The sequence below is a fragment of the Diadema antillarum genome, unplaced genomic scaffold, assembly GCF_040938485.1.
Source record: "Diadema antillarum isolate AM-2024a unplaced genomic scaffold, OU_Dant_1.0 scf00000088, whole genome shotgun sequence".
Taxonomy (NCBI): domain Eukaryota; kingdom Metazoa; phylum Echinodermata; class Echinoidea; order Diadematoida; family Diadematidae; genus Diadema; species Diadema antillarum.
This window is the reverse complement of record NW_027270977.1, coordinates 1,148,876-1,175,083: the sequence shown is the minus strand read 5'-3', so window position 1 is coordinate 1,175,083 and position 26,208 is coordinate 1,148,876. Positions and strand designations below refer to the sequence as shown.

General features: G+C 37.6%; 1 protein-coding gene across 1 annotated transcript; it reads left to right on the top strand.

Annotated features, from left to right (window-relative positions):
• The first annotated feature begins 1,079 nt into the window (after positions 1-1,079).
• On the top strand, positions 1,080-24,374 carry LOC139718103 (melanotransferrin-like). Its single transcript, XM_071629594.1, has 13 exons — positions 1,080-1,306; positions 2,430-2,587; positions 14,616-14,736; positions 15,451-15,666; positions 17,071-17,194; positions 17,952-18,132; positions 18,852-18,935; positions 19,495-19,654; positions 19,979-20,143; positions 21,106-21,396; positions 22,052-22,214; positions 22,713-22,989; positions 23,845-24,374. The coding sequence occupies exons 1-13, from the start codon at positions 1,231-1,233 to the stop codon at positions 24,028-24,030; spliced, it is 2,202 nt and encodes a 733-aa protein (XP_071485695.1). The 5' UTR covers positions 1,080-1,230; the 3' UTR covers positions 24,031-24,374.
• The last annotated feature ends 1,834 nt before the right edge of the window (positions 24,375-26,208 follow it).

The window sequence follows — 26,208 nt, the reverse complement described above, 5'->3', positions numbered from 1 at the left end:
AGTTTTAGAGTGTAAGAAAATGCAGAGCTCTATCTTAAACAGGTGCTTGATAGTTGATGTCCCCAAAGAATAATGAAAAAGAAAACCAAACACAAACGCAAAAAAATGACAATTTGCCGTTTAAACTTGATTTGATTTGATTTGATTTGATGCTAAGCTAATGGAATCAGCATAGGAAAGCTAGTGGTGATCGAATGATGGACTAAAGGAAGTGAAAATTTATACATTCAAATATTACTCGATATCAGTGGCACGTAATCTTGTATAAATCTTGTCATTGTATAATGTATCTGACTTGTACCTTGTTGGGATGATCACTCAACTCTCTAGAAATTTTGTGCTGCGGACATTGTTTTCTTTGTCTTCTCTTTGTCTTTTTTTTTAATGTTCTTCAACGTTTGTATTTCCATAATTCATGAATTGTTATTCTTTTCAATTGTAGATATCAAGTAAATATCTATCTCATATCAACATCTGGGAATCTACACCTTACAACCAATGCTTTTATGTAGATTCCTCATATTTCGCATGTTTAATTGTTCTTAATGCTGTACTTGACAATTTACCCATTCATCTTTTTTTTATGTTCATGGTTTCATTGTTGAAACGTTGAATATGGAACAATAACATCAAACAAACGAAGAAATAAACAGATATGTGCAATTCGTTCGCAAGTTTGATATAACATGATCACATCCTGGAACTGTGGAATCCTTCCAGAACAAAATTGACGCACGAACTGGTACGGGTACTTGTTTTCTTCCCCAACCATTGACATTCTCCGTATGATTTCTTATTGGAGGCTCTGAAATTCGAGATCACATTCCGTCTGGCTGAAGATTGACATTTGACACCTAACGCCCTAACCCCTCTCACTCGTCCTGTTTGGTGTAAAGCGGGGACAGTCCCGGCCCGGTTGAATAAACTCTTGAGGCATGGCTTTCAAGTTCACCTTGCGCTCTTCGCAATGCCATGCGCATGCTCGTCAATCTCTGGACCAATGAAGTTCTAGCTCGTCTTCCACCTTTAAGAAAGTTTTAAACAATTCAAAAAATTACTCTTCCCTCTGTTGATGCAGATGATCCGAGACAGCCTCTCTTAAATAGACTCGCAACTCGAGGAATTTGGTCAGCAGTAGTCATAACCAACCACTGCACGAAAGACACAAGCACGATTGCCCACGTTTTCTGACAAATCTGAGTGAGAATCGTATTTGCAACTTTGGAAAACATGTCGAATCCCGCCATGATCACGCTAGTTTTCATCGCATTTGCCGTTTGGGTTCCCACCTCGATGTCATCTCCAGGTACATATATTTTTTTTTAAATGTAGTGGTTTTAAGAATGCAGCTAAAATCAATTTTGGTTAAATGTAAGTGAGCAAGTTCCTGCAAACCCACTTTAGCAAAGGCGAGTGCACTATCCATTTTACCCAAAATAAGCTCGAAATCATATATACTTTTATGTTATGTCATTGCGTTATTACATGATTCCCTTCCTACTATTGGATTTCCAGACTTGATGTTATAACGATACTCCTTGATCATCATTAATAAATGTCATGTCAAATTTAATAACACACCTCTTTCCAGAAAAGCATAAAAAACACATCAACACCGAGACTTGTGATGAGGGTGATCTACATTACTATCATTTTTTTTTTTTGTATTACCTGCCTGCAAAAATCATCATACAGGGATTTAGCTCATAGCAAACTGTTCCTTTACCTTTCTGCTAGTCACTTTATAGACTTGTGTTCTTTGAATAAACATTCCATACTGCAATTGTTATAACATTACAACAAGTATTTAATAAAGACGGTGTTTAACAATAGTTCAAAAGCTCTTAAAGATCTGAGCTGTAACATCATTTTACTCTCTACATGCTACAAGCAGTCTTTGAAATTATAGAATTATATTATATACATACGACGGTATAAAAATATGGATAAAAATAAGCGCTTTACACTTTGAAAAAGTAAAAAATCTAAAAGTGGCTCAGTATTTCCCTTAGAAAACAGTGTAAGAGTAGAATGAACCATTCAATAGACGCCTTATTATATTATTTTTTTCATAGATCTTTTTCAGTGATGGCAGCATACAACTCATAAAATTCATATTCAGTCAGTCATGTTCGACAATCACTAAATTCAGCTACCTAAGTTTGAAATAGTGTTTTCAACGCTATGATTATCATCATCATGAACGGGATTGTTTTCACGTTTTATTGCTGTTTTTAAGTTGTATACGCTAGTGGTGCCAATCGTTGTGACTAAAACTGCATCGTGTTCGAAGGGTGCTCGATAGGAATTTAACGAAAATAAAATCCTGAGCATCATTATCACCAGTTTTATCATAATCATTGTGATTGTGCAGTTATCAAAATTCGTATTATCACAGAGCATCACTAATTCTCTTTTTTTTTTATCAGTTCCAGATACGACCGCGCCATCGGAGGAGACGAAACCTCCGATGAGGTGGTGCACGATCTCGGTCGAGGAGGAGGCCAAATGCGTTGAGATGAAGAACGCCTTCCGAGCCTACAGTTTGGAGCTCGAAGTGGAATGCGTGAGGAGGGGCGAACATGCGGTAAGATTTAAAGAGACTGTGCAGTTCTGGTTGAGGTGAGGATTTAGCATCTAACGTTTTGCGAGATATTCATAAACCACTCTATGAGATGTTAGAGAGCATGCAATTCTAAAGGGTATCAAAAGTTTATTTGATGAAAATCGGTTTTGAATTGGCTGAGATATCCAAAAACAAGGTGAAACAAAAAGATCCTAATAATAGGCGTTGCATGTCGCCTTTTATTATTATCAGGTTTGTTTTTTTTATATCTCAGCCATTTGAAAACAATTTTCATCAAATAAACGTTGAATCCTTCTTAAAATTACATGCTCTTTCACATTTTATAAGAGGTTTTTCATTATCTCACTTAGGAATGTTATAAACCTGAATCCCCACCTCAACCAGTATTATACAGTCCCTTTAACTTCAGTATACAAATGATGCACAGGACAGAGTGGATCGGTGAGAATTGAATGCGCGAGTTTAACTTTAGAACTGCTTAAACCCACGAGCACAGCGAGTGGGTTTTAGACCAAAGTTAAACGAGAACATCCAATTTTTCACTGATCCATGAAATAGGCCTGTGCATCATTTGTGTTATAAAATGTGCCCGTAAATTCATAAAATACAACCATTTTCCCCATCATGCGACCGACATACCTACAACATTATACAAGACTTGAGCCATGCGTTCGGATTTTACCGGACGCATGGCTCAGTGTGGATCAGTAAAAGTCAATGCATGACAATTGACCAATTAGATTGCAGAGATTCTAAAGCACATTTTATAACATATTATGGATGAATGTTGACAGTCGGGGCTCAGTGGGGGATCCAGAGGGGGGCGAAACCGGCGCACGCCCCCCCCCCTTTATTTTTCGTTAAAAACAAAAGAAATAAAAAGAAAAAAAATGAAATGAAACCCGGAAGTGGCACCAGAAATATTAGTCACGCCCCCCCCCCCCCCCTTTACAGAATTCCAGGATCCGCCCCTGGTACTAATGGACTATCTTCAAGGTCATACCCTTACTGAAAAGAACACAGTGTCCCACAGTGTGACACACAATGTGAAACACAGTGTTAACACATTTAGAACACAGTGCGAAATCTCTTCGCATTGTTAAATTCGAGCGTTTTGATGTTGTGAACACACTGTGAATCATCAAATGAAAGTGTGAAATAGAACATGACTACGTGAACACTCTGTGAAAAACCACACCATAGTGTGAAACCATCTATACACTATTAAACTCGGACGTTTTCACGTTAGCCGACTATGTGAACACATTATGAACGTCCTGTGTTCTTTTCAACTGGGACATCTATAATGTGATATTAATATTTCTATTTTTCTTAAACGGCATTAACACCAGGCTCATGAAATATGAATATAACGTCTTGAAATTCATAAATTCTTAATGTTAAAATATCATTAAGTCTATATTGTTTCATTGTTGAAAGAACCATACATATATCAATGTCTTGATTTCAAAGCTAATGCCATGAAGACATACAGTACTTTTATAGCACTTACCAATAGTAGGGACTGATTCAATGTTGGTCATATGCACCTATACAGAGACGAAAAATTATTTCAATAATCTTGTGCAAATTTGTAACAGGGTGCATGTATTAATGGGATATGGCCAGTCATGAACTCAGAGTATCCTTAGTAAGATTCCAGTACTCCAACCGGATGACCATAATACCTCCAGTGTATGAAAAGGTAAAGAAAAATTCTTCCCTTTTAAGAACCCCCCCCCCCCCGTTAAAAGCAAGTGCTTTTCGATAAACATGAGATTTAATTCCATTTTGTGTTTAGAAACAACTGACGTTACATTCGTCTTATGGGTGTAAAGGGGTAAAGAATAGGAAATGTGTAATCGGGAGTTTCAGCTTATAGTAGGCATTTAAAACCTAGGTATTTAAAAATGAATGCAGATATTTCGTGTGTGCGTTTGTGCGTATCATGGTTGATTTTACAGTGTTTAAAAACACGAAGCTCTATAGATATCTCATTTACAAAAAGAAGAAATTTCAGGAATATGGCAAATAGCTAAATTTCGAAAGAGCTTACTACCGTGTTTCAAACGGTGTGAAAATGGAAGAGTTGAAATATGAATGTTTTTCATGACCGTATTACTAGCAACAATTTCTCATCTTCTCCTCCGTGTGTGTGGTTAACGACTTTCCTCGCCTGCTTGAAGAACACAGTGTTCCACTACGTGAAACAAAATGGGAAACACTGTGTGAATACATTGTGAACACAGTGTGAATCTCTTCCTACTTTCAGATTCGAGCATATCACGTTGTGAATCATCAATTCGAAGTGTGAAACCTAACATTACTATGTGAATATCCTGTTGAGAAGAAAAAAAAAAGCACAGTGTGAAATAATCTTGACACTGTCATATTCGGGGCGTTTTCACCTTGTCGGTTATCTGAACACAAAGTGTGAACACACTAAATCGACATTTAGGATAGATTCACCTTCTTCCACAATGGATATTACTGCCCTTTGAATGTGACAATTAGGTAGTAATTAAATTCAAATTGTTAGACAAATTGCCTGTATAACTCAATTCAAATCTACTTTAGAAACGCATATCTTTACAGTTTAAGCACACATGAAACTTGCAGTTGTATAATCTGTCATAGTCATTAATTTTGTTTAATTGTTATTCGTTTTGAATAAAAACAGTACCAACTTTGAATACAGCTGGTGTTTTGCCTATTATAGCCCTGATAGTGTGTATTGCGCACTAATAGGAATGAATGCAGTTGAAAACTAACATCCAAGCGGTCAAAGAAGTATGCCGATTTCATGACAAAAATCGGAAGAATGATCGGTATATCTTTTGTTGTTCGTTTTGGTTGTGGGAGGATTTTTTTTCTGTTTTTCTGTTCAAAAAGAGTATCCAATGAACACCGACTGAGTATTTGGTTATTTTGATCTTGATAACGGACTGTTATTTTTCTTAACTCAAGAGATAGATTATGCTTCCATCAAGTTGAATGCAGCCGAATGCGTACGGCATTTTGCTATTTTTGTTTATTTATTTGAAGATGAGAAAGTTAAAAAAAAACTTACTTTTATTTTGGTTTAGTTTTAATATAATATGAATTTCTATAAGTCAGAATGATTACATATTTTTCATGTGATTACCTAAACGAGAAATTTCTTAGTCTTCGCATGTCTATGTGTCTCCATGTGTGTGCAGATGTTCAAAGGTATAAACTTGCAGAAAATGTAAACATGTATTCTATACACATAAACATATATATGGACATATATGTATTTATAGTAATAATAATGCCACAAATGCCAATTCCATTAATTTTAATTTAAAATCCGATTTTTAGGGGGCCTCCCCCTTCGTCAGGGATGTAAGCACTTTCATATATATAATTATATAAATATATATGAATACAGTATTATATATATGCAGAACAGAAGCGCTGAAGCCCTGTAGAAGAGACTTACTTTGTATGTGTCCAAAGTTCCTGTGGTTAACTTGCGAAAGAAAAGAGAAGAAAATCAGACAGCAAATAGGAGACCCAATGCTTTACTTAAAATATAATCTTAATATTATACATTAAGATACCTGGTCCATAGGCCTTTCCTTTAGCAGCCTGTGCATGCTGAAGAACAGCGTTAAAAGAGCGAGAAAGAAGGTACCATTAAATTTGCATTATTTGCAAAAAAAAAAAGGGGGGAACAATACACGCATCCCTAGTTTCCTTCCCAATCAAAACATGCAATTTTCTCTTCGTTGAACATGATATAATACTTTGCTTTCTTTTTTCTCTCTCAATCACTTTTGCTGCTGAATGGGCAATTTCTCTTTTGGTATACATCCCATGGTTATTTTTCATGGCTTTTTGTTTTGCTTTGTATTTCTTTTTTTTTTCTGTTTTGTATGCTATGTTTCGCACCCGGATATCCGGGAATTTTCATGGTATAACTCTGAAGTTGGCGAAAGGGGAAACACCTACAGTATCCCTGATCAGCAGTTTCGTCATACACCTGCGGATTTAGAAATCCTGTATTCGTCCTCTGAGATTTATAAGCATGTTCTGGATCATATGTATTGAAATATATAGATTTCAAACAAACCCAGCACATCACACGTTTGTATTTAAAAGTGTGAGAGTGTGCGTGAGTGTGTGCCTGTGTATATCAAACACCCACAGCAAAGTCCTGGGGCATAAATCAAAGTCTGTGTTTATGAGCCAAGACTGTGAAGGTATCTTGACGGATCCGATCGATATACAGGTAGAATTTCACTCATAATATTTTCCCCGCAGTCTTTACTTTACTGCCCTTTCAGAGAATTTAACGAACACGGAAAAACAAGCTAGCAGACAAGACGTGACAAAAGTTGACAAATTACAGAAAAAAAAACAGTTAAAATGTCTAGATTTCAGTAGATGCAAGCCCTCAGCAACAAGGTAATTCGACTCCGTTCAACCTGGTGACGTCATGCTTGAAAATGGACACTAGGCACCAGGCGGATAAAGCCATTTAACACTTTTCGTGCCCGGGACTTTGGACGGTGTGTACAATGCTATATGGTTTTCTGTCCCTATCAGCACTAAAACCACACAGAGGGTTAAAGCTATGCTTCGCGTTAAAATTCACTAATCTGAAAAAAAAAAATCCAGTTCAGGAAGATGATGTCATCAGTTCATCTGCTTTAGAGTAGTGAAAACCTGTGAAAATTTGGGAAATCCCATACAAGCCATAATTTTCTTGTTTTATGTAGAATTTTGATGAAACGTCTGTCATACTCTTTGATGAACGTCACTAATTTAAGTCACCTGAAGCATTGAGGTCACACCTCTTCAGACTTAGGATGATGTGTAGTTTTGTTGAGAGTGAAATTTCATGTGACGGGGAGGGGGGGGGGAGGGGGGAGTGGGTTTAGTGTTAAGGGATTTTTACACTTGTAAATTTTTGCTTAGTCCCGTACCAACGATGGGGCTAAGGGGATGGGGCCTTAGCCCACCGTTGGTACGGGACTATCCTTAGCCCACTTTCTGTTTACACTCGTTTTTGCCAAAGTGGGCTAGCCCCACCGATAGTCCGGTACTATCTGGCCCTGCAAAATAGCAGGGTTAGCACCGCAATTGCGGTGCCAAGCAAGTGAGTGTAAACAGAACGAAAAAACAATCCGAGGCTATGCGACGGAGACGAAGTCCGACCCCCACTGACCAATCAGAAACGAGGTAATCAAGTGCTGCCGGTGCGTGCGTGTACGTGTACAGTGCACAGCGTAACCAGGAATATTCATGTGGTTTGGAAAGTCCAGGGCTAAGAAATACGAGTGTAAAGAGGTCAGTTTTCTCCTTAGCCCCGGACAAGAGATAGTACGGGACTAATTGGCCAGTGTAAAAAGCTGAAAAAATTTGGTACGGGACTAACGATAGTCCTGGGTCAGAGAAAGTCCGGGGTTAAGAAACACAAGTGTAAAAAGGGCTTTAGAGTTTTGGAATCGAGACGTCAAATACAACCCCCTCCCCTCTCCGTAGGGAGACGTGTCTCGGGCCAACAAGGGTGAAGTCACTTTCGTGTCACTAACACTTGCACCTGTCATAAAACATCCAGGAGAACAATCGCTTGAAAAGCAGGTCGGGGTAAGATGATTTTTTTTTTTTCAACGGAGAAAGAAAACACCTTTTATTGCATAAACAAACAACAAGCATCAACAAACACTGTCGTACAGTGTTATTTATTGCCAGACAATAGAGAAATTGAACACGTGAACATTATTACTCACTTTCTTTTTCTTTTCAGATGAGTTTGAAGTTCTAGAAACAAATCGGCTTTATCATGTTTATCGTTTGAAGAAGCTGAAACATTGAATTTAATTCAAAAAGGCTAGAATATTGACTTCCCCGCAGACAGAGTTGTTGATTCCTTTGGCTGTCAAAATTTATGCTTTCATGTGTGTTCTTATTGTTTATGTGTTTCTTGTTTGTTTTCGTATTTGTTTTTTGGTTTCTTTTTTATGGAGGAAGGGGGAGATGGATGGAATTCCGGAGGTGGTAGAGAGACAGTAAATTTTAGATGAATATCACGCAAAATCTTTTATACTTTTTTTTTTAGTAATTTGGTCTATAGATCTGGCTTACAGTTATAGGTTTTTTTTCTGTCTTACTGTAGTCATCAAAGTCAGCTTGAACGTAGAGTAACAATGGATCATAGAATCGGTCACATAGTTATATTTTCCACATAATACAACTATATATATAAGTCAAAGCCTCACACAATTTAGCAAAAGACCCAGAAAAAGAACAAGAAACTAAACAAAACAAATGAGAACAAATAAGAAAAAATGAGGATACACACACACACACACACACACAGCAAAATAAATGAGAATATAGTACAACAAACATATCTTGCCTGTTGGCTTCTTCATACACGTGTTTACAAAGAATGTATATAATATACTTTGGTACATCTTGCGCGTGATAAAATAGTATACATGATAAAGAGCAATCACTGGGTGAGCTTTGTTTGAAAGAACGTGTGTTAATGGGTGCATGGTTAAAAGTCCCACATTCAATAGCCAATACAGATGTTGCAAGAAATGTACCTTTACTGTTTACTCCCCTTTACTCCCCCCCCCCCCCCCCTGTATACGGGAAAGTCTCCCTGAACTTTAACTGGGCAAGTGTCACGGTCCTTGAATTCTCTGTCTGTACGTGTTTTAAAACACAACACCTTTATACTGAGTGGTCCGGCTATCCCCTGGTGATCTGTTGTAATTGCGTACTAGTAATTATTGTAAGTGTGACCAAGATGGGTCTAATTGTACCAAATTTTGTATTGTATATTGAAACCCCACACACATTTGCACTTTGCACACACACCTGCACAGTAGTATGCACTTGCAAAATGCACATTAGCACCTATGCAGTTGTTGTCTCTCAAATCTCCGGTAATTTACATCTCTGTATTACGGAATGGCGTCGTCACATGTGAATACCCCCGATATTCCTGCTGACATTATGCCTATGCGCGACAGTAAATATTACACACCCCTTGAATTCAATGATATTGTATCGTATAGTTCAGATAATATTTCACTTCTTCATATAAACTCTAGGAGTTTGAATAAAAATTTTGAATATATGGAAAATCTTTTGCACTCTTTAAACAATTTTGAATTTTCTGTTATTGGAATAAGTGAAACTTGGTTACATCAAAACTCCCCAGATATCTTTAATTTACCCAATCATAAATTAGTTAGGGCTGATCGTCAAGGAAAAAGGGGTGGCGGTGTTGCGTTTTATATTGCGCAAAATTTACAGTTCAAAATCCGTTCTGAAATCACGTTAAGATATGCAGAAACGTTATTTATTGAAATTGAGAACCCAATCTCTAAAAACGTTATTATAGGTTTAATTTATCGACCTCCTGATCTGAATTGTGAATTATTTTGTGATGAATTGGATTTATATCTCCATAAGATAGGTAATGAAAGCAAACATGTTTTTATTTTTGGTGATTTCAACATTAACTTTTCCCCCACATCCGATAACAATAATTCCCTTAATTTTATGCATTTAATGTATTCATATGGTTTTATGTCGATTATCAATAAACCCACCAGGATAAATCCACACTCGTCAACTCAGATTGATAATATATTTTCGAATGTGTATAATAATACAATTATGGGGGGTATATTATGTTCTGAAGTTTCTGATCATTTACCAATATTTTCAATTTGTGAATGTAAAGTGGGTCGCAATAAATTACATGATAAAATATGGTACTATAAAGAGTCAAAACGTAATGTGGAATTATTGAAACAGAATTTATTTTTAGAGGAATGGACAGATATTTATAGTATTAACAATGTTAATTTGGTATATAAATGTTTTAATGATAAATTGTTGTATCATTATGAAAATAATATTCCTTTATGCAGAATAAAAAGTAACCGAAATAAACCAAGAAATCCTTGGATTACAAAAGGTATTTTGAAATCCATAAACACTCGTAATTTTTTGTATAAGTTACATATTCGTAACCCAACTGAATCTAATTTGAATATGTATAAAGTTTATCGAAATAAATTGACAAAATTGATTCGTTTATCCCGCAGATTATATTTTTCTGATAGAATGAAAAAGGTTTCTTTGAATATTAATGCAACATGGAAAATTATTAAAGAGGTCCTAGGTAAAAAGCCTGATTCTCCGCCAACGGATGATATCACATTAAACGGTATTAAAATAAATGATCCTAATATGTATGCTAATTCATTTAACTCATTTTTCGTTAATATCGGTCCGGAACTTGCTACTAAAATTAGCAATACTTCTGCTCATTTTACAGATTATCTTTTTGACCAAAATCAAGAGTCTATTTATTTTAACCCAACAAGTCCCAGTGAAATCATTAGTATCACTAAATCTTTAAATAGCTCTAAATCTTGTGGTTCTGATAAAATAAGTATGATGTTATTGAAAGAAATAGTTTATCCACTCGCAGAACCGTTAAGTTATATATTTAATCTTTCTTTATCACAAGGTATTTTCCCTGACCTGCTGAAAATAGCGAAAGTTAATCCTGTACATAAAAAAGATGATCCTCATGAAATTAGCAATTATCGTCCTATTTCTTTATTGCCTAGTATATCCAAAATCTTAGAAAAAATTGTTTATAATAGACTTCTTAAATTTATTAATAAGTATGATTTACTTATTCCCAATCAATATGGTTTCAGAAAAAATTATTCAACTGATTTAGCACTAATACAAATTTATGACAAAATCACGAGTGCTTTTGCAAACAAAGAACATGTTGCAGGTATATTTTGCGATTTGAGTAAAGCATTCGATACTCTTGATCATTCTATTTTACTCACCAAACTTAGTCATTACGGTATTCGAGGACAAGCACTTTTATGGCTTAAAGATTATCTAACTAATAGAAGACAATATGTTATTTTTAATGGTTGTGAATCTGACCCCCTTTTAATTAAATGTGGTGTTCCTCAAGGCTCAATTTTAGGCCCATTATTATTCCTTCTTTATGTTAATGATATCATAAATACATCCTCTCTTCTCTCTTTTGTTCTATTTGCTGATGATACGAATATATTTTATTCTCATAAAGATCTTAAGATTTTAAATGACACTTTAAATATTGAAATTAGTAAAGTATCAAATTGGTTTAAGTCTAATAAACTTTCTTTGAATATAAAAAAGACTCATTTTATTCATTTCAAACTTCATTCTCATAATGAAGATACGTTGATACATATTAACATTGATGATATCCCATTAGAAAAGAAAATGAATTCAAAATTTCTAGGAGTATATATAGATGAAAGTTTGACTTGGAATGAGCATTTACATTATGTTACAACGTGTATTTCTAGAAATATAGGGATAATTTCCAAGCTGAAGTTCTTTCTTCCTCGTTCAACTTTATTTCTATTATATAATTCCTTAATTCTCCCATATATAAGTTATTGCAATGTTGTATGGGGCACTTGCGGCTCTACCAAAATAAATTCTATATTTAAATTACAAAAGAAAGTTATACGTATTTGTACAGGATCGCATTTTCTGGCTCATACTGATTCTTTATTTCATGAGCTTAAAACATTGAAGGTTTTTGATTTGAATATTATTCAAGTAGCAGTAATTATGTTCAAATATATACATCATCAACTTCCATCATCGTTTGATAACATGTTTAGGTTCAATAGTTCTGTCCATTCGTACCCTACTCGTATATGTAGAAATTTCCACCTTTTGAATCCCAAATTATTAGTGACACACAAATCTATAAGACATTCGGGTCCGGATATTTGGAATAATCTCCCGGATAATATAAAGTCTTGTTCAAGTATTTATTCTTTGAAAGCTTCACTTAAACGATATTTGATACAATTATATTCTCCAAACCAATTGAGCTAACAAATATTTATAGTATAGATTGTCATCTTATTGTCAATCTCAATTTTCTTCCTACAACTGCATCTTGCACTCTCACCTGCAACTGCACTGCACTCACCTGATCACCTTCCTCCAAGAGAGTTATGTCGTTGGATAGTCATTTTATGAGGCCTCCATCCATTTCAAGCTTAATCGCTTATGATGGTGGTCTCCTGCATTCAATTATCTCTGCTGTTTACTGAAAAATACTGTATATTTTATTTGATGTTTCTGTGTATCTACATTGCTCAATGCAATCACCTATGTGAATCTATTTATGTACTGTTATCGATTTATTTCACTGCACTTGTTATTCTTTGTCTTTGTACTTTTTGAAGTTTGCATTCAAATTGCATCTGATTGAATGCAGAAATAAAAGCAAACAAACAAACAAACAAACCATTGAAACACAATCCCCAGTTAAAAGTATCTCGGCAACGGTATTGTTTAATAACGAATTGATTCTGTGATTCCTTCAGACAGCGATACGACCTCCTGGGGCAACATACGTGCAGCTTTGTCTATTGACCCGGGTGACATACGACTCGAATAAAGGAAAAATTGATTTATATTTTTCTCTCTCCCGTGGACGTTGGTATACAGTAGCAGCATCTTCTTTCAGTGAAACTTACATGCCACTGTGTGAATTATTACTATATGACACACACACGCAATAAAGAGAAGTGTGCGTGGTCAAGATTTATTATGTTTCTTGACTGGTAATTGTGTTGTCATTTAATTTTAGGGGAGGAGGGGGCAATTAGGCACAGATTACGGGTTAGGGACCTTGCTATAAGCTCTTTTTTAATGCTTTGATATTTGCGTTGATTTCTTGCATGGCAAGTGGTGACTATTGTTCCGTGGGACAGGTTAATGATTTGTCTGCGTCATTTCAAAGTCTGATCAGTAATCGACCTTGTCAATAGATGCAATGAAAATGTATAATTGCAATGAGTGTTGAATATGATAGGACTTAAAATAAAACCACAAACATAAAAGGCTGTAACTCTTCCTTGAATATTCGTAGTGCCAAACAGTATCACGGATATACCCACATCCCAGATATTTAAAAAAAAACGCAAATAGTTGGCTATTTATAGACAGAAACAACAAGTACTTGTATTGTATGATTGTATGACTTGGTCCGAGACAAGACAGTGCTTGAATAAACATAAGTACGTGATAAACATGATTACGTGACAGTGTACCATTTGTCATGTTCTCTTATTTTCATTTCGCTTGAAAAAAGAAGAAAACGAAACGATACAAAAACTATGAAACATCTTTATTTTTGGCGTAAATGATGGCTTTTACGTCTTGTGTGGGCGCTTTGTTTTTCTGTACACAAAGTTTACTTGTCACCGCGGTATCCTGCATGATGAAGACAGTGAAAAAAAAGAATAAATGTAGGAAATGACATATTTGATACTTCATTCCGAAAGCCACATAAGTAAGATTTTGGGGGTGTCAAGACTTGACTTTTTCAAATGATAAGCTTTAAATTGATAAAAGATTAATCTAAGTTATACAAATATAGGTGAAGCAAATCAGAAATTACCATTTTCTTATAGGCCTACACAAGACTGAAGCGAAAGTTAATATCAATTATCTTCACTATACACTGTAAGAATTTTAAAGTCTTCAGAACGTTTTGAAATAAGTATGTAAAGGTATATAAAGGATGAAGAATAAAAAGATGGGTTTTGATGAAGTATAAAAATAGTGTTTTAAATTACTTTCAAGATTTTGATATAATTATTACTTTACTTTACTTTACTGCCCCTAAAGTTGAAAACCAATTCATTATGCTTATTTATTTGGAGACTCGCTATTATTTACCCTTTTTGTTTTGGTTTTAATAGTTTGGAGGAAAAAAAGCAGAAATAATCACTTTGAAGTAGAAAACATAGAGGCCGACGAAATTATAAATAACAATCACTATCACGTTTTTGTTGTGGTAATGCAAACCTTCATCATCATCTTCATCACCATGTCTCTCTCCCCATCTATCTATCTATCTATCTATCTTTCTATATCTTTCTATCTACTTATCTATCTATCTATATATCTATCTATCTGTGGACAGGACTGCTACAAGGCGATTCGGGACGGACATGCGGATCTCATCACCTTGGATGGCGGGGAAATCTACGAAGCGGGCAAAGAGTATGGCCTGGTGCCCATCATTAAAGAAACTTACACCAGAGGTAACGGTCACCCATGTCTTATTCGTGACAAGATACAGCTCCTCAGTTCTTCATGCCTTAGTATTAGAAGAGCTTGCTTCCAAAAGGCGCTAAATCCATCATTTGTCAATGGACTTAGCGCCTTTTCAAAGCACAGCTCTTCATTTCTTTCCACCCTCATCTCTCCCCAGTAAAACACTTGTCTTTTTACTCTTAATTGGTTCACAAATTATAGTATAGTGTTCCTCACTCTTCAATTCGCAATGCTGCTACGATGAGATGTTTGACTGCTATTGAAATTAATTGATTTACACTCATTTTAATTCATATAAAACTGGAAATGTCTGAATTTTGTTGTGAGTACATATAAAAAAATATATAAGAATTGACTCTTGTGTCATTTGATTGGTTGATAATACTTCGTCACTTTGCTGATGACACGAACGTAGTATACAAATCCTTCTAAAATTTGAGATTGCACTCCGCAATGTGTTTCATTTCTTTCCAACAATTCCCTGACCTATACCAGCTGTACCATGCTTTGTTGTTCTAGCTGATATTTGCTTACTTTTACTTATTATTCTACGTATATTTTTCTTTTTCATTTTTGATGTTATCGTTGATATTGAAAGTATAGTGCGTAATATTTCTTATTTTAATTGATGCAATAAGGACACATTGTGAAATTCAATAATTACAGAAATTTTACGCATGCTCAATTTGCCTCTAATGCAGAGAGGTACTATGCCATCGCCGTTGTTCGTGCCAATGATACGGACATCAACATCACCAACCTGAAGGGTAGGAAGTCGTGTCACACGGGTGTGCGCCGGACTGCGGGTTGGGTTGTTCCCGTTGGTTTCCTGCTCGACAAGGGCTACATGGATCCCGTCGATTGCGGTGACGACATCAACGCCGTGGCCCAGTTCTTCAACAAGAGCTGTGCCCCAGGTAGAATTATTGTCCCACGCTAGGCTGTCCTGTGCAGCAAAAATTAGATTAAAAATGACAGAATTACGTGTTTCATCAGTTTAGACGACAAAGAGATTCAACTTTGTTTCAAGTTCAAATGGCAGTTCTATAGTGACGTTCATTGAAATCTATAATCATTAGGTTACATGTGCATGGGGTCTTCCCACGAGCTTGACACCAAAGAGTCACACAGCCCACGAGCTAGACATAAAAAAGGTCCATGAGCCATACAGCCCACGAGCAAGACACGAAGTAAAACAGGCCCATGAGCTAGACACTATAGGCAAATGAGGCCCGCGAGCACGCCACTAGGCAAATAAGTCCCACGAAATCGACACTAGATTAAAAATGTTTAAACGAGATCTCTATACACTACGTACATTACCTTGAGGTAATGTCGAGCTCTATGGGATTTTTTTTTTCTTGAGTCTCGCTCGTGAACCACGGCTCATGAGCCTCATTTAGTTGATATCGTGCTCGTGGACCTTTTTCACTTTTATAGTGTGCAGCTCGTGGGCTGTATGACTCAAGAGTTGTATAACTCGTGAGTTGTACGACTTGTAGGCAGGATGACTAGTGGGCTATATGACTCTTGAGCTGTATGACTCGTGGGTTGTATGCCTCGTTGGCGTCGAGCTCGTGATGTACACCCCATGTTAATTACGACTTGTTGATTATTTCTTTCTCGTTTTGTACATAATGATTAAACAGAAGTCAATTTGAAATCGAGTTTACATGATATTGTGTACAATGTTTATGTGCTTCGTATTTAAAGGATGTGTTTTTATGTCAAAAACGGTGGCACGACATTTGCTCCTGCAACAATTGCTCCGCTCTTATTTTCTCCGCTCTTATCTCCTCCGAGGACATAGAGTTACGGTTATGATAGGGTTTTAGGTTTTGTTTGATGTGAGGATGATGAGGAGGATTAGGATTAGGGTTTGTTTGTGGGTAGAATTTCAGTTTGGCTTAGCGTGCAGATAGTCCATGCGAGCAATATTGTCGCAGGAGCAAATTTCAAGGAACCATCAAAGACTTACTCTTATACGTAACACATTATACATAATATTACATGCTGGAAACCATTATGCTCTTAGAACATTTAGATGCAACATTAGTATGCAGTGTAATGTAAGGCCATCTGTATTCACGACGACTTACTATACAGTGAATTACAAAGCTGAGTTGATGATTCAGAGTTGAGAAGGGGGAGGATACGTCTTTTCATAATCAGGATTAAGACTGATTATAAGGTTAGAGATTTTTGTGAGGATGGGTGCGTATGTGTGTGTACTGTATGCATTTATATCATACGGAGAGAATGTTCAAGTTCATTAAGTTAATCTTCTCCCCGTTTTGCGTTTGTTTTCCATTGTACAACAGGTGCTTTCACCGCGTCCAAAAATCCATACGGCACCAACCCCGCCCACTTGTGTGGAATCTGTACCAATCCGCAATGCCCGCCCGATTCATCGGAACTCTATCAGAGCTATGCCGGAGCTTTCAGGTAATTGAACAATCTAAGACCAACAAAGACAAAGAGTCAAAGAGGGGGAGTTGAGAGGGTTACAGTTTCTCATTCCGGAGGTTCGTAACCCCGAAGGTTCGTTATTCCTTTAGGGTACGTACCTACATCGGAAGGTTCGTTATTCCGAAGGTTCCAAAGGCCTAATGCACATTAGTCCGATGGCTCGATTGACCGAAAACGGAGAAAGGTTTGTTAAATGAAAACTTAAATGGGCTTACTCATTCGTTAAAGATAATCTGTTCGTTTTTAATATGACAACATGCAGTTAGGTTTGGCGATACCCAAGCGACCCAGCGCCCAACAGGTTCCCCAATTTGGAAACGAAATAGGGTAAAATGTCAAGTGTTGCAACATAAAAAAATAAATAGATAAGCGTCAAAATACATTAGAGAGATTATCGGTGCTACAATGTCTCTTTTAACTATGTTTAACGAGCCTTATTCAATTATTAACTAACCGCATTTCATATTTAGCTTGCATGTGGCAAAGGCTCAAGCGATCTGTATTGCAATCATCGGCCGACGTAAGTCGTGCGCCTTCCTTCTTGCGTCGTCATGAGTATGAACAGTTTACATTATTCAGCTTCTTCGTGACAGCCAAGTGAAGGATCCATTCAATTAAACTTGGCAGATAGGATCCTTAGGGTACTAGGATATCAATTTGTTCAAACGGGCACAGTCATACGTCTATGAATTATGATAATTATATAAAACATGGTCTCGGTGTCCACTTACAGATGTCTCGTAGAGGGCGCTGGTGATGTAGCATTCATCAAGCCAGAGGCCTTCCTCGCAAACATGGGTCTGCCTGCTGGAGACAAGTGGAATAGCGCTCTCAACCCGAACGACTACCGCCTGCTCTGCCCCGATGGATCCCGGGGAACGATCGATGATGCCCCCGCTTGTAACTTTGCCAAGGTACGCTAGAATAATTATGCATGAATTCACTATAGATCCCGTGACACTCAGCGAGTCCGTTTGACAAGGGATCAAGAGCTCTATCAATGAGCAATGTTCTTTTCCCTTCTACACAAACAATACAATGTTGACTACTTATTTAAGACGGCATTTATAATCCACTACATCAATATAATGTCAAGAACATTGAAGATTTACGTATACTTAATACAACCATTGGAATGAATTTTTAAAGAGAAATCACCATCAAACTGTGTCAATGTATTCACTTGATTGTTTCAATCTTTATTCCTTTTCCTTTTATTTCATCACATAAGCGTATGGTAATAGCTTTTTTTACTCGTGTAATTAGATGTGATTTTTTATTATTATTTTTTTTTTTTGCTCTTGGTTGTAAGGAGCCATTCCGTCGGTATGTTTCTGCTGAACATAATTTTGATATTGATTATTGATATTGATTATTGATATTAATATTATTCATTCATGCTTGTTAACATTTATGTAGTATAGAATAAGTATGTTCATGATATATAGGCATTTATTTACACATAATATATATATATATATATGTATATATATATATATATTAGAGAGACTGATATTATATATATATATATATATATATATATATGTGTGTGTGTGTGTGTGTGTGTGTGTGTGTGTATGTATAATTGTGAATAATGTGTTTACTAATGTTCTCCGTAATCTGGTTTAAATAGTCCCCTGCGCACGCTGTGGTCACTTCTCCTACCAAGTCGGTGGACGATATTCAGGCGTTCCAGTCAGTACTAAGGGCAGCTTTGGTATGCATTTCTTCCATTATTTTATTCATTTTCTTTTCTCTGTTCGTATATTGGTGATGGTGGTGGTAACAGAGATAATCCTCTAAAATTATAGTGGCATGTCGGCCTATGCATATATCATGGCTCGACATTAACGTTGGGACCACTAAAATCCTTGAATTTGGAAATTTGGTGGCCATGGTGGCCCGACATCATTTGTGTGTGTGTGTGTGCGTGTGTGTGTGTGTGTGTGGTCTCGGGCCACCGGGCTACGGCCAAAGTCGATCCTTATCATAAGAAGAGACTCTTATTTTTTTGGAATATTTTTTTTTCATGATATTATACAGTTAAAGGCATTACTTGATTTACTATTCTGACGATTTTTTTTTTCACTACTGATGATTCCGTCAGGTATATCAAAGACAGTAGAATAAAACCCCTGAAGAACATACTTCCTGAAATGCCTCTTGCACGTAATCTGGACCGTCGATACTTATACGATGTGTGCTTATGACCGTCACGATCATATCATACCAGTGTTCGGCTATTTCTTCTTAATTTTTCTCTCATTTCAATCCAGCCGCTATTCGCTGCCGATAACAACACTAGAGGATTTCGCATGTTCGATTCGGGGGAGAACCGTGATCTTCTCTTCAAGGACTACGCACGCTCTCTGAAGGATTTGCAAATACCCCAGACTTACAAGACATACCTGGGAGGCTATGCTAACAGCATTGCAGGTTAGATTTTTTTTTTTCAAAAAAAGGTTTTTCGTCTAACCAAACCAAAGAAAAGATAGGTAAATCATTGTATATTCCTTTATTTTCTATGAAATACGATCTCTATTTTTTTCTCCTAGCCCTTATGATAAGCGGCATATAACGATCCTTCATTTGTTCATGACACCAATATTCTAGGTAGTGAATGAGACATCCTTCACCTCCCCCCCCCCCCCCTTTCAGGCCGATGTCAGGTTGTTCAGCATATCCACATAGAAAAACTGGAATAAATCTGTAAAAATTGAATAAATCTGAAAAAAAAAAAAATCTGCTTATCTGAAACAGGCCTGAAAAGGTGTCCGCCAAACACGCTGAGATGGTGCACCACGTCCATCGACGAGACCCGCAAGTGTCGCAGCATGAAGGCAGCCTTCAGCGCCGCCGGCCTCACCCCGGCGCTGTCCTGTTACGAGGAGGAAGGTGTGGGAACGTGCATGGAGAGAATTGCAGGTGAGCCGCCAGCGCGCATGACGCAGCACGTACCTTCGAGATGACCGCAAAAGGGCCATAGGATGTTTTGACGCGAAACAACGGGCGCATTCATGAACGAACTATTCAAGTGTGGATGACCAAAAGTCATCGACAATCCAAAAGGGGATTTGAAAGTTTTTTTTACTAATCCTTTTGTGGGTTTACATTATCTCCTTTGCTTTTGTTTACCAAGATTACAGAATTTGCTGTTGAAATCACGTGAAATCAGTTAGAAGCGGGCCTTCTATTCCCGTCGTTTCTACTGCCTCAGAAACGATTCTGGATTACTTGGAGCATACTTTCTTTCCTATTCATTTCCTACAACCGCTTCTTCATCTCTCAACCATTCTCTATATCTTTTTAGGCGACATTAGACAGCTGAGAATGATTGCTTCTATGGTTGTTTATCCCGTCGAGTTGGTATGAGTGAAGAAATAAAAAGAAATTTAGTCACCTTTTAACTAGAATGAAGCGAGATTATACAACGAAAACAAAACATGATTTTCCATTCTTTATATATCAATTTCAATTTCCGTAAAATCTTCTAAATTGGACATTAAATTACAAATGTCTTATTTATGTTTTCACAAACAATAAGACGTATTGGACATTTACATGTACAATAAACCGATAATAGAATTTTAAAAAAGTTGACTCAGAGCTATTTAGGATAATGGAAGAAACGATGATCTGACAAAGTATGGTAGTATGTATTATGGGATAAGAATGCAGAAGACAGCCTGAAATAAAAAGAAAATTAAAAAAAACGGAAAGCGTACATTGTGTGTACATAGCAAAATGAGGGACGAGGTTGTCCATTATTCTAGCGTTGCATTGCGATGATAACAAAGGCTATTAAGATACAAGAAAGGGGGTCTAGGCCTACACCAAATACGAGACTTTTTTGACATGTCTTTTTTTTTCGGAAAACAAACGAACAGCGGGTTATGCTGACGTGATGACCGTTGATGGGGGAGATCTGTACACTGGTGGACGTGAGCATCACGTGGTTCCGGTTGCTGCCGAGGACTATGAGCAGGGTGATGCCAGCTACTGGGCCGTTGCTGTCGCACGCAAGGAAACGAATTTCGGCCTCGACGACCTCGCCGGGCGAAGATCCTGCCACACCGGTATCGGCAAGACGTCTGGATGGAACGTCCCCATCGGAACGCTGATCAGACAGGGATACATCACTGTTAACAGCACCACGTGTAATGTGCCGGAAGCAGTAGGTAGGTGGTGGGTGTGTGACCTAATAGATCTCGATGCATGGTTTCATACTTTTGATATCTAATGAATTGCTGAATTTTCCTTCATAAGACATCAATAAATATCAGCAAATTGATGTTAATATCTTGGGTAGACGAAACCTGCCAGCGTTTAAATTTTGGTTTTAGATCCTGGTCATATGAAATGTGTCGATAATAATACACGATAGGCTTCATGTATGAGGCAATTCCGAATCCTGAATTCAGTTGATTTACTCAGCCGGATTTCACAAAAACTAACAGGATCTCCTGGACTGGACTGCATGTAGCATTCTTGAGGATGACTGATGGACGACGTAACTATAATCTACCCTGTTATAATTGCCTGTCACAGTCCGCATCCACTCGCTGTATAGAAGAATGACTCGGGATTGGCCTGATAGGGTTGTTATCTTTGACAATTAGGCTTTCTGATCTTCATCCCATCACGAAGGCCAGAATACACTGATCCATGTGTTTTTGTCAGGACCAAGAAACATCCAGTTCCATTATTGTGCCATTTCGTTATTATGCAAAGTGCAATGATCCAATTCCCGTTGACATGACGTATGCTATCTAAGAATAACTAAGTTACTATTGTCACCGTTTATATGCATTCATCGATGTCTTCTACCCGCAGGCAAATTTTTCAATAGTAGTTGCGCACCTGGTGCAAAATCGTCCAAATACGATCCAAACGGCGACAACCCAGCCAGCTTGTGCAACCAGTGTAGGGGGACAGGGGACCGCCACTGCGCCAGAAGCGGTGCGGAACCGTACTATGGCTACGCTGGCGCCTTCAGGTATGTCTCTGGCACATGCATGCATGCATGCACACACACGCGCGCGCACGCACACACACACACACACACACACACATACATACAACAAGCAAAAATCAAACAAAACTTTAGCTTCTTTAGTGGCGACATCTTGCATTCTATAATGCGGGTATCCACTAATAGGATTAATAGAATTGGAGGATTACCGGTACTAAAATGGTTATTGAAAGTGCTGCCGCAGGTCGGATCAGGCGTTCTGAAAAAAGACTTATCTGGCTCGATGATTGATTAATCGGTTACATATAATTATCATTTTAGTTATCATCGTTTACAGAATTCATGGTGTCGTTAACATGAGCCATTGAGGCCAACAGTGTAATTTGTTCTTGTCATCATAAGTTCTTTGAAGTAGCCCTGTTACATCAAGTGTTATCATGTATCATGTAATATCTGCGTAAGTCTAATCTTCAAATCCATTTTGGTCATTACTTTCTCATCTCTTTCGATGACGTACAACAGGTGCCTTGCGGAGGGACAGGGTGACGTCGCGTTCGTGAAGCACACCACGGTGGCAGAAAATACGGACTTCGAAGACGAGGACGATGATAGCCTCGGATGGAACGCCGACCTCGTCAGCTCGGACTACGAGCTGCTGTGTCTGAACGGGTCGAGGGCACCCGTCGACCAGTTCATGAGCTGCAACCTGGCCAGAGTGCCCGCCCACGTCGTGGTGACCGCCGCCAACAAAACGGAGGCTGAGAGGGAGGAGATCTGGAACTTGCTGGACCAGGCTCAGGTCTCAAAGATGATTTTTTTTTAATCCATTTGATCTGATCCTGATAAGAAAATGCCGTTGGCATTGTGTATTATTATTACAGTGGAGTGTATTACATGGTGAGAAAACGAAATTTTGTTTTCAAAATGGCAACATTGTGTCATAAGTGGCATTTCAATTGTCTAACAGATTTTGTAGTGAAAGTGAGTTTTGGTACATCTCCAGATGTCGCTACTTTCGAAGCGTTTCAAAATACAGCTGTATAGAGTTTATTTGCCCGTTTTCGATTAGTATGAAATGCATTTCGGCGCCAGAAAAAAAAAACAAGCTATTTAAGTGTGAGGCCGCATGACTTGTGTCTGTTCTTACAGTTTTGGAAGACAATTTTATTTATGGCACCCATGCAATATTACTGGGATACAACTTCCCCATTCATTAAATTTTGACGCTGTATCCTCAGTGATCTGTATCGGTGATAATTTATTTCTTTACGTTATCAATTTGCCTCTTAATTGGGCAGTTGCGATTGCCAAAATGGTTGCCCGCATTCCCCTCCCCTTTTGCCTTCCTTACCACCCCCCCCCCGAAAAAAAATACAAAAAATGAGCTATCATGCCAGTCCGAGCTTACATGCTAAGTTTGAATCAATCTACGAGTTACTAGTATGCGAATTTCAAAGAGCATAATTATATAGGTACGTGATTCTTCGCCCACACTAACAAAGGCCATACGCGTATATTTTTACGACCCTTTGGACGCGTGCCACCCTTTGTTTAATCTTCAAAACCACCTCCGTGAATTCGGGCGATTCGCTTTTATCAGTTCGCTCATCATCATCTGCACCCCTTCTTCGTGTCATACAATGTATACATGCAGGGTCTGTTCGGCAGTGACACCGGAACCAATTTCAAGATGTTCGATTCGGCGGACTTCGGCGGCAGCAACCTCCTCTTCAAGGATTCGACAAAGCATCTGAGCGACGTCGGGGACCGCGATGAGTACGACACGTGGCTGGGGGCCGACTACCTGGGCAATCTCGACGCCCTTAACTGCGTTAACTGAGGCTGAATGATGCCAGCACTTCCGCGTAATAACCTTCACGCCAAGTATCAGAACGGAGTTACCAACAGAAAAGAAAACATGTCTTCTCACTGAAAAGTGTCCCACGCCGTTTTCGTTATAAATCACAATATTTCCCCGCTTTTGTAGACTCTTCTACCAGCATACTTGACCATTACAGATCCTTCAGGTTTGGCAATTGATGTCTTCGCGGTAACATGTGAAACGAAAAGCATATATTTTGGGGTAATATTGATGTATCTTTTTCAAGAGACTGCCTCAACTACACTCATGCTCATCTAGTTTTCCTGTGACTTTTTTCTCCTCCTTATTCTTTTTTTTTATTTTATTGTGTTTTTTTTTTGCGGGGGGGGGGAGTCCTTAATGAAGATCATCCAAATCCCGGCTTTCTCTTCCCGTTGGATTTTGTTATAAGGGGGATCAGAAATAGACAAAGATCAGCAGTGTTGGGCACTGTGAATGTTACAGAATGAGGGGAAATACTGGAAAAGGCATCTTTATAACTAACTTCAGTCAGTCATTAATTTTGGTTGCGGTGTCTTCTTTCCCGATTCCACAACACTAAGTAGTCGTGGTTGTATTTTGTAATGGGGTGGGATCTTCCCTTCCCTTCTCTTATATACGAAACATAGATACTGAGTAGAATTCCCATCCATGAACACAAGACGTAGCACTCATAGCTGAAATCATTTGTCTGCAACGTGTTTCATTTTATTATAGTTGTGTATGTGTGTGTGTGTGCCTTTTCACCTTCAACTTATAAAATGGCAGCACGAGACTTTGATAATATGCATGATATTCGGCATGTTACAAAGAATCTTTGTTAAATATTTGAACATATAGGTCATTCTGACCAGTTTTACATTCTTAGCATTCGCTTTGTAATCCTGACGATGAAAAATATGGGATCAGATTGTTTCCATGTCCTGCATACAACTTCAACAGTAGATTATATAGCATTCCATATCCAATATACTCTACCACTCGGCCACAGAACATCTAGAATAATCCGTGAAATTTTCTTAGTGATATAATTGATAAAGAGTGTTTAATCGGGATGGATAAAATCACACTGAATAAAAATTCACAATTTTTTGTTTGCTTGTTTCACTTCAAACACATTTTTGAAAATCCTGCAATTTAATGAAAATGTGTGCCATTACAGTGTAAAATATATTTTTGTTCTTGCAACTGATTTTCTTCACTTATGAGCACAAAATGATTCTCTGTTTTCTACAGTTTTCTACAGTAAACTTCTTGTAAGTATAGATGGCATTTCAGTGAATGTTATTCTCAAAACTTCATGATTTATTGTTCATAAGAAAGACTTTATCAAGGTCTCCGTAAAAATTTATAGATTCATGTCATTTTCCGTGACTGATGAATAAATGTCTGCCTTATATAGTCTTCAAAGAAATCGTGTGTGAGAATTTAGTATCTTCTGTTTTGTTCTTTCTTCGAGTGGTTGTTGCACATTGTGTGGTCATTATCATGGTGACATGACTTTTGCTCCTGCCACAATTGCTCCAGTCTCATTTTCTCCAAGGACCAAGGACTGAAGGATTAGGGTTACGGTTGTGATAGGGCTTTAGGTTTAGCTTGATGTGATGATTATAGAATTAGGATCAGGGGTATGTTTGTGGGTAGAATTTATGTTCGGCTAAACGTGCAAATATATCATAGTAGCAATTGTTGCAGGAGCAAATGTCATGTAATGGAACCCATTATTACACCTCAGATGGCAAGACCGCAAACTCTCCATCTTAAATCTTACCTTAACCCGTTGAAGATTGGTTCCGAGTACTAGTAAGTACGTGAGCAGGTGTCTACGGGACGTGCGTGTTATAAAATCTGTGCAAAATCTGCTCGTCCTCAACGGGTTTTTAAAGACATAGTGTGGATAACTTCTGTTCTCTTCTGTTTCCTTACTCTTCTCTCTAGGTGGATTTGCAGATTATTGGTCAAAGATTTTAAGACAAAGATCTCAAAGTCTTTAAGGATTCAAATGGTAACTCAAGTTCCAGAAACATATTTTTGTTCTTTTTTTTGTATCTATTCACTTCATACTTTTGAATATTCATCATTAGGGATTTGTCTCTCTTCCTATCTCTCTCTCTCTCTCTCTCTCTCTCTCTCTCTCTCGGAGTCACTCTCCCTCGG

Excerpts from the sequence above, each read along its gene's own strand:
- LOC139718103 (XM_071629594.1), top strand. The coding sequence starts at position 1,231 with ATGTCGAATCCCGCCATGATCACGCTAGTTTTCATCGCATTTGCCGTT. Across the intron at positions 14,737-15,450 it reads TAAAGAAACTTACACCAGAG|AGAGGTACTATGCCATCGCC; the intron begins GTAACGGTCACC and ends CCTCTAATGCAG. Across the intron at positions 20,144-21,105 it reads GTGCATGGAGAGAATTGCAG|CGGGTTATGCTGACGTGATG; the intron begins GTGAGCCGCCAG and ends ACAAACGAACAG.